The sequence below is a fragment of the Canis lupus genome, chromosome 11, assembly GCF_048164855.1.
Source record: "Canis lupus baileyi chromosome 11, mCanLup2.hap1, whole genome shotgun sequence".
NCBI lineage: Eukaryota > Metazoa > Chordata > Mammalia > Carnivora > Canidae > Canis > Canis lupus.
Genome location: NC_132848.1, coordinates 59,237,361 through 59,246,653, shown reverse-complemented (window position 1 = coordinate 59,246,653; position 9,293 = coordinate 59,237,361). Strand labels below are relative to the sequence as shown.

At 36.6% G+C, this 9,293-nt stretch overlaps 1 protein-coding gene across 1 annotated transcript in view; it reads right to left on the bottom strand.

The window, feature by feature from the left end:
- Positions 1-2,053: 2,053 nt before the first annotated feature.
- Positions 2,054-9,293, bottom strand: part of CFAP36 (cilia and flagella associated protein 36) — a 29,382-nt gene continuing 22,142 nt past the window's right edge. Inside the window, exons 6-10 of the mRNA XM_072768428.1 lie at positions 8,362-8,413; positions 6,138-6,240; positions 3,028-3,167; positions 2,738-2,887; positions 2,054-2,218 (exon numbers count right to left, since the gene is read on the bottom strand). Of these exons, the coding sequence (XP_072624529.1) occupies positions 2,117-2,218; positions 2,738-2,887; positions 3,028-3,167; positions 6,138-6,240; positions 8,362-8,413 (547 nt within the window). The 3' untranslated portion in view covers positions 2,054-2,116. The remainder of the gene's footprint in view (positions 2,219-2,737; positions 2,888-3,027; positions 3,168-6,137; positions 6,241-8,361; positions 8,414-9,293) is intronic.

Genomic DNA, 9,293 nt, shown 5'->3' with positions numbered 1-9,293 from the left:
TGATTGTTGCTTTTGTTTGGTTTATTGTAAATATAAGTTAATTCCATTTTGAGATATGTCCATTTTATAATATCTTTTAAAAGCCAATAAATTATCCATAGATATTTATTATAAACCACTAAGTCCTACACCAATCTGAAAAAATTCTAAACAAATGACGGTTGACTGCACTTTAAGTATCACTGATTCTACTTACAGAAAGTATGCCTTGGGCAAATGAAGTTCCAGCACCAAAACATCACAGCAATGGGGCTAGTCTCATCTCTTATTAAAGGTACATATAATGATGAAGACCTTCCACTTTATAAGGCAAAGGGACTCAGGATAATTTAAGATCAGTAAAGTTACCATCTGAATACATTTTTTTTTCAAGCAAGTTCTATAAAGCCCCTTTCATTCTTCTTAGCTCTTAATAAATTTCCTCTTGTCATCTAAGAAGCCCAGGCCTAAAGCATTTCCCTATTGACTCTTGACTCTTCCTGATTAAGTAATTTTAAAGTTCCAGTAGGAAGTAATATGTTTATACTTCATGAAGAGTTTAATTTTCCTTTCTAAAGAATTGCCATGAGTCAAACATTTAAATCATCATCTTAATAACCTTTCTTGCAGAAATGTGAATGTTTTGTTGACTTACAGGATAACCGTTTTCATGGTACATATGCTCACCCACAATGATATGAAAACAGGGCTTAAAATATCCCTTGAAAGAATAACTATTAAAGTTTCCACATGTTAGCTGCTGTCTTAATGACTATCCTCAGGCAGATCAGGATTTTTATATCTTTATCTTCACTCAGTGAAGCAAGCCAGAGCCCACATTTGTATGCCTGAGGTTCTCTTAAAATTATATCTGTAAACATGTATCCAGTATAAAAACTATTTTTAATAAAAAGTTACATGAAACAGATTTCTGTGTTTTAATCACTAGTTCTTCCTCTTGTCCATCTAAGTGATGAAAATCTAACAACTGTAATGCTGGTTTTTCTCTGCAGGTTGAAGACTGGAGCTAAATAAATTTCGGTTTCCCTTTTTAAAAGTTTATAACTGTAGATTTAAAGAGATAAAATGGAACTATAAATTAAACTGAAGGAGCAGTCTGTAACTAGAAATGGGAGTGCTTGTTGGATGATGACACAGGAAGTTTTCTGAAAGAAGGGTTTATCCTACTATTCTGACTCTCGGTAAGCCAACCACCACGGAAAACCATCCAGGACCACTTCACATAAAAATGACCCGACACCCGCAGCTTCATTCCCCTCGGAAGGCTCAGTCGATTGTTCCCTTTATCTTTTTAAATGGTAGGTTTTCTCAAAAGAGTACCTGAGTATTTTTGACATCCATTTTCCAAGTCCTGTTTGCTCCTGCACAAGATTAGTCTTTTAATTGGATTTCCTTACAGTTGGTACCCTCACGACTCGAACTCCCCCAGTTTCCATACGGCAGCCACACTTTTTTTTTTTTTTAACAACATTGTGATGATGACTTCCCTGCTTTCAAACTTTTCAGTGACTTCCCATTGCCATTATAAAATTTGAAATCTTCACATTTCCTACAAGGCCCTTAAATCAATACCCCACCTATCTCCAATTCCATATGCCAGCCTTCCCCCTCATTCTACATACACTCACCCTCCTGCCCATTCCTCACTAGCTGCTTCATTCTTTCCTGCACCACGACCTGGTGTTCCTTCCCATTGCTCCCAGCAACTGGCTTTCCAATCAGCTTAAACATTGCTTTCTCAGGAGGCTTGGCCAGCCCTCCTGATAGTACTGCACTTTTCCCTTCTTACAATTTGCTCCTTGGGCCTTTCTCACTAGCCCCATGAAGGCAGGGACCCTGATGACCTAGTTGACTACTGTATCCTTGGCACAGTGTTGAGAACAAACAGGTAACCAAGTTTGAATGAATAAATGCACTATCGGCTTTCTATACCCCTTCTCAGCCCAAGTAGCTGCCTTCTCCACCACCCTTTACCTCCAAAATTTAATAAAGTAGTAATAATAAGCTTATATTTGCATTTACGAACACAAGTATATGAAACTAACAAGCTCGGTTTAAGGATTAAATAATTTATTTTTAAGAAAATTTGAACTGTTTTGCTAGGTTGTTTTTAAAATTACTTATTAATAACTTCTTCTTTAAGTTTCTCTGCAAGCAATCTCCTCTTTAGTAATGTTTGCTTCTCCTCTGCTGTCATTTCTGGTTTCTCTGTCATTTCCTTAAACAAAACAAAACAAAACAACAGAAAAGAAAAAAAAAATTGGCTATAGTATAAGATGGGTTCATTTGTCTAAAATTCCCAACATACTGCCTCAAAGAGCATTTTCAGTAAATAAAAATTTAAAAAGCCACATGTGGACTGGGTTCCCTAAATCTCTTCTTTGCAAAAATCCTTTTAGGGAAGAAAGCCTCTTGGAGGTGGTGATGAGGGTACTGTTGCTGCTTTGTGGATAAAATACTGCAAAAGGCTTAGGTAAAATAGGCTGCTGACCCATAAGCACCCAGAGCAGGGCAAGTAAAGAAACAAGTGTAAATGAAACCGCTATCATTTCAACCTCACAAAATCATATCACAATGATCTCATGGCCTAGAAAAAACTGAACATGTGCTACACCAGCAGTGAGGTTAATAAGACTGGATCTACAAGCAACATTATCAAGGCTGTCTTGCACACAATCTGATTTTGACAATTCCACCTCTAGATTTGCAAAGCTTTACACACTAAAGCTAGTCATACCTCTACCTCCCCAGCAGGCTTTCCTTTCTGCTCCGAGTTTTGTATCTGCTTAGTCTTCATATCCTTTCTCATGGACATCAACTTATCTCTCTTCTGCTTGAGATAGCGCTCTCGTTGTCGGAGCTCTTCTGTTCCAAGTGTTGATAAATTCTGGGTCAAAAAAGAGAAGGAACTATTTAAATTCAAGTCCAAGATACTAACAAAAGCCAAGTGTATGGCTGTTCACATTGTTTGTTCCTATTACTTTGTCATTCTCTTCATAGTCCTTAAAAAGTAATTTTTTTACTTACTGCTATTGGTCCTTCAATGCTTGCATGTTCCAGGCCAGGGATCTTCAGGCCTTTTTGTGGGAAGGAGGAAGTTTCAGACAGCATTTCCGGCTTTCTTGCCAAAGGTTGTACTGACTGATTAGCAAAATGCACTTTAACTTCTGGCAGTAATTAGATAGAGACCAATTAGAATGTTATAAAAAAATATTAAGTACCAGCCTAGGCTCACCAGAATGCTTAGTGTTTTCTTCTTCTTTTTTTCTACCCCCCCTCACTTTTACTTAACACACACTGATTCAGTGCCTAGATTGTTTCAAGCCCTGGGTGAGAATAAACATGGTCCTTGTCTTCAAGGAGCTTGAACTACTCTTACTCATGAGTAAGGACATTTCAATAAATCCCAAGCTCCTGCTGTTTGGTACTACAGCTACAAGAAGTATAATACTTGTCTAAAGATTAGAACTACAATAGAATGTAATACAAGGTTCCCACATACGCTAAATAAACAGTACACAAAAATCCCTTACTGGCAATGTAACTCGTTGCCAAACTTGCTTACAGAAGAAACTAAGTGACCCTGTGTTTTCAGAACAATGAAGTTAAAGCTTTAATTATTGTACTAGACAATAATACCAATATCAACTTTTTGTTCATAATTCATACTGAAGATAACTTTAACAAACCTACCAATACTGTAAGAAAATGTAAAGATTTTAAAGTTAAGTAGAACTTAGAAGCAGACACAACAAAGCACTCAATATTTTCCAGTGATTTGGTGACTGTGCTAAGATTAAGAAACCAGATTAACATGCTAGTTGCTTTTCTGAGCCTTTTTTATAAGACAAGGTGATTTTTTTTTTTTTTAAGATGAAACATTTCATCTGAAACATTTTCAGGGTAAGGACATGAACTATGAAAGCAGATTGAGACAAGAAAAAAACTCAGATAAAAATGATAGCAAGAACTCAAAGGATGGGTGAACATGATATATATACATGTCTCAAAATGTTTAAAAATCTTGACAGCACAGTAAAATTGGAAATAAAATTCTGCATGAGCAAAAAACTTGCCAAGGACCACTGCTTTAGCATGGGGTGAGTGGACTAATGGCAGTGCCAGAGAGGTTGGAAGAACAGCCCTTAAGCCTCTTGGACAGTATGGAGAGTCTCCATAAGAGATGAGGCTGGAACTAACCTCCAACCAACAAGACAGGGAGTTACAGAATTAACTTAAAAATAAAGATGCTCAAACAAGTTGGTCATTACGAACCAATGTTGAACTCTTGTTCAACATGCCACTCTTGCTGATGGTGACTTTACGCAAAGGTAGGCTTAACCCTCAGATATGGAAGCACACAGTGAAGAAAGGGTAATTTGTTTCATTTCTGAGGAGGGGGATCCCAGGCACATAAGCATTTATATTCAATTCATGTACTTGTTCTGGATAATTCTTGCCTTGAGTTTGTTAGTTATGAACAGCTTGTATATTCTAACTCAGACCTAGGAAAGTGCTTGAAACCAAAATACTTAGCTTCTCTGATTTCTAGGAATAGACAATCAGAAAACTAGGAAGCTTAAAGAAAGATCATCTTATCTCTGGCAACTCTTTGCATCAATCTGAGAACAGATGCCATCCATTTCTAGCAGGAACCAAGGAAACACATGAAAAAAGGAAATTAACTCTTTTTTTAATTCTTCCCCAAATTAGGTTTTCAAAATGGACTTCCATCACTGTGCATGAAATGATTTTCAGGAATATCAGATATACTCATTCTTAAAAATAGTTTTTGGAAACTAAAGTCATTACTTTAGAAATTATCTGCCATTTATTCGGAGCCACATTAAGTCCATACTTGAGTTATATGTGGTTTAAGATTAAGTTTTCTATAACTTCTCTTAATAGATAAGGAACTAGACAAAGCAGATGTATTCCAATTATGTGAGACACAAGACTGAAACAGTGTGGACTTAGGTCTGCATAAAACAGAAAGTTAAACTTGGGCCAGGAAATTTAAAAAGAGCTCAGACAAATCTAAAGCAGGTGCTTTCACAAACATAATTCAAATGAAGTTATTCTACCTAGAATCTGATTATGAAAAAAGAAAAATGGTTAAATTTGCTAGGAAGAAAGAAGAAAGGTAATTTCATAAACCTGCTTCTGTTTCATATGCCCCATTGTTTTATTAACTAAGAGTATAGTTCCTTAAAATCAATGGGTAAATATCAAACCCATCTTATCTCAATTATAAAAGTTCTTATATACTAAAGTGTAAAAAAACACAAGATTTGGATGAGGCAGAAGACCAAAGTAGGTTAGAGTTTTACCACTTAACAGCTCAGTGGTTTTGGACAAGTCACTCAACTTCCTCAAATTTCTTCTAAAACAAAAATAAGACAACAGAAAAATAAGGATCATAATTTCTTTTTTTTTTTTTTTTTTTAGGATCATAATTTCTATCTCAGTTGTGTGACTTGTTTTTTTTTTTAAAGAAAAGGACATTTATTTAAAGCCAAAGAAATACATGAGAAAATGAACTGAATTCGTGATTATGACTCAACTTCTGTTTCAGAATTTCTTGTTTTCTTATAGAGAAAATCAGAATATATTGAAAATGGATTTGCCATTTCTTGAACAAATTCATCCACTAACATTTTCCACAAGGATTCCCATCACTTTTAGTTTCAATATTTCCTGACTAAACGTCTCAATAAACTGGCTAATTCTTGGTTTCCTAGTTATGCTTTGATTCACTAGGAAAATAACTCGATATTACCTTTCTAAGTTCAGCTTCTCACAAATACTATATAATTGTGGTCAAGGAAGAGAACACAAATGCAATGTGAGCATATCTTGGAAGCTGCAGCCATGGCACAAAGGCTGGTGGAATTTTACTCACTGCTCGGGTTCCAGGCTTCACTTAGAAATCTGGGGACTACACCCTCTCTGTCAGCTGAGTATTTCCTACCTACAACCTCCATAGCGAAATTAAAAAAGAATTTTAAATACCCATGGGCATTCAACTCTCCCACCCAGGGGTTTTGAAAGTTAAGTATGTATGAGAAAGTAACATATTCTTTATAATGTTTATATATTCACATTGTTAGAGAAAGTTCAGTACACTTCAACCTTACCTGAGGGTGGGTGTGCAAAATGTTCACCATCCCCCTGGGAATTCTTCATTTCTGCAGTTTCATTAGCGTGCACTGGAGGTTCTTCTGTTTTAGCCTCTGATAACTTCAGGAATCCATAATACAATTTAAAAACAATTTTAGATTAATTTTGACTAATATACTACTTAGGGGACCCAAAGATGTTACTTTAAAAAATACGGTCTACTAAATAGATAACGAACAAGAGATTTTCCCAAGTTTTAAAGATGGTGCCAGCATTTTATAACTTTTATTTTTTGAGGCAGATATACATTCTCATTTTAAATCATGCAGTGCTAAGAGTAACTAGCTAGTATGCTTAGGACTTTGGACTTCCCAAGAAGTTAAGTTCAAACCCAGGCTTCGGGCAGCCCGGGTGGCTCAGTGGTTTAGTGCCGCCTTTGGCCCAGGGTGTGATCTTGGAGACCCGGGTTCGAGTCCCACATCGAGCTCCTTGCATGGAGCCTGCTTCTCCCTCTGCCTGTGTCTCTGCCTCTCTCTCTCTCTGTCTCTCATGAATAAATAAATTAAATGTTTAAAAAAAAAAAACAAACACGCTTCACCCTTACTGCTCATGTGACCTTGAAAAAGACACCAAAAATACTCTAATAAGAGAGATAAATCTACTGAATTAGTTAGGTGCTTTTCCACTTAGAATAATCTATATATTACCATGGTATGCCCAAAGAAGCCACAAATGGGTTTATTTCCATTTCTAAAATAAGCTCGAATATTTAAACCAAATAAATCATTTAAATCTTAGAAAGAACTAAGTAAACTGATAAATCATTTTTCTTAAAAACAGAGCAAAATCTCATCATGTGTAGATTATTATGTACCTCATGTCATAAGCCCCTATATGCTGGGTAATAGACTCAGGAAAATTCGTTATCATAATGTCAGTTCTACTTTTGTGTGTTTCAAGTTTTTTATAATACGATGTTTTTTAAAAAAGGTCTAAAAATCCATACATATACCCCTAAAACATAGTATTATTCAAGAAGCCAAATACAGGGGATCCCTGGGTGGCCCAGCAGTTTAGCGCCTGCCTTTGGCCCAGGGTGTGATCCTGGGGTCGTGGGATCAAGTCCCACATCAGGCTCCCTGCATAGAGCCTGCTTCTCCCTCAGCCTGTATCTCTGCCTCTCTCTCTCTCTCATAATAAAATCTTAAAAAAAATTAAAAAAAAAAAAAAAGAAGCCAAATACAGTTTGCCTCTAAACCAGAGGGTTAATACTAATGTCTCCTGATAGCAGTTTGGAACTTATTTCTGTTCTATACTCTTACATTAAAAAATATTAATATCTATGAATTGCACCTCCCTTTACTAAAAGGAGATTTGCTTAAAGATAGATAAATCACCCCTTAATCCTAAAACATCTCTGTTTCTTCTGCTCTTCATTGGGTACCTTGCAGTAAAATAAAGCTTTTCAAAGATAGCGCATGATCCAAGCATGTATGATAGTGATTGAAGGAAAAAACAAAAGTGACTTTCAGGTGACTGAGAGACAGTTGCTATGCAGTTTCTCTTCCCTGTAAAGAGATTTGGGAAAACGTAGAAAGAGAGGCAGCTACAGGAGAGGAGAGGAAAATTAGCTTCCTTCACCTCAGCCAGATACATGTTTAATTTATCCTTAGAAAAGACTAAGCACTTTATGGAAATAGTTCCTAATGGAAGAACAGTATGTCAGGAAACATCATAACCGAATCACTCTGCTTCAGGCCAATAATATCAAAGTCTACAGGGGGCCTCAGGAATGACTGCAGCTGCTGTTTCAAAACAGTAAAGCAATCAAAGAGAGGGAGAAGTAAAATATTATTCTTAATGGACTCTTATTCATAAAATTAAGGGGAAATTCTTATAAGAAATCCCTCAAAATAGGAATGATATTAGTTTTTTGTAGTTAATCTCAGTGTTCATTGGGTATCTAAAAAGTAGTTTGTTGAGTGGGTTATAAAGTGAATATGCTTAGAATTGCCAAGAGAATATGATACTCTGAGGAACCGTGTAGTTCCACATAAGCAGCAAAACCTAGGTGTAAACTTAAGAAATAACAGCAATGAGGGGCACCTGCTGCTCAGTCAGTGGAATATGTGACTGGTGGTCTTGGGGTCATGAGTTTGAGCCCCATGTTGGGCGAGTTTACTTCAAAAAGAAAAAAAAAATGAAGTGCTTCTGTTATATTAATATGCTTAATGTGGGCACCTGCTTTTTTCTCTTCCTTTCTTCCTCCTGGTCATATTCCTCTTTTGATTTTCTGAAATATACAAAAATAAGGTAGAAAAGTAAATTTTCTTTTTTGGTCAAAGAACAAATATTCAACAAGCAACATGCTAAACTAAGCTCACAATATGTGCAAGGAATCTTGGAAACCTAAGATGGAAATAATCAGGCTTTTCTTAAAGCAGCTTAGAATCAACTGAGAAAAACATACATAAGCATATACAGCATAACATAGTAACAAAAACCACAGGTTTACCCATTTCTTCTGGATATGCGAATGACCCTTTTACTGAACAAAGACCTACACATTTGAAATCTTAAACCTAAACTTGAATGGCAAATCTGATCTCTCACTTTCAAGTAATAAGATCCATCTCTCCCCTCATTTTAGTTTTTCCAGTGGCACCAGGACTATCACAAAGCTCTTCTGATATCATTATGCCCTGACAGTTCTTGTAAACTGCTCGCTGGAGGCCTCTGATTTAGGAAAACAGCCAAGTCAACTCTCATCCATAACTAATAACTAGCTCTACTACTTTAAAGAGTACATTCCCCTCAAAAGTCCTTAGAAAATAAAATCTAAAAGTACAATATTGATCAATTTTCAGACCACCAATCAACCAACAGAAGCAACCAGTTCAAGTCAAAATGACCAGTCGCCTAAACCCATTAACAATATCCTTAATTCTTCAAACATATAAACTTAAAGCATTCTGTGTTGTCTCAGGCTCCCATCTGACCCTGCTGTGGAAAATAGGATCTGGCCAGAAGAGGTTGGGGTCACCAGCACACCTGCCTTCCTCTCCAAACTACTCAAATCCCCTGGGATTGGGATCCCTGGGTGGCGCAGCGGTTTAGCACCTGCCTTTGGCCCAGGGCGCGATCCTGGAAACCCGGGATCGAATCCCACGTCA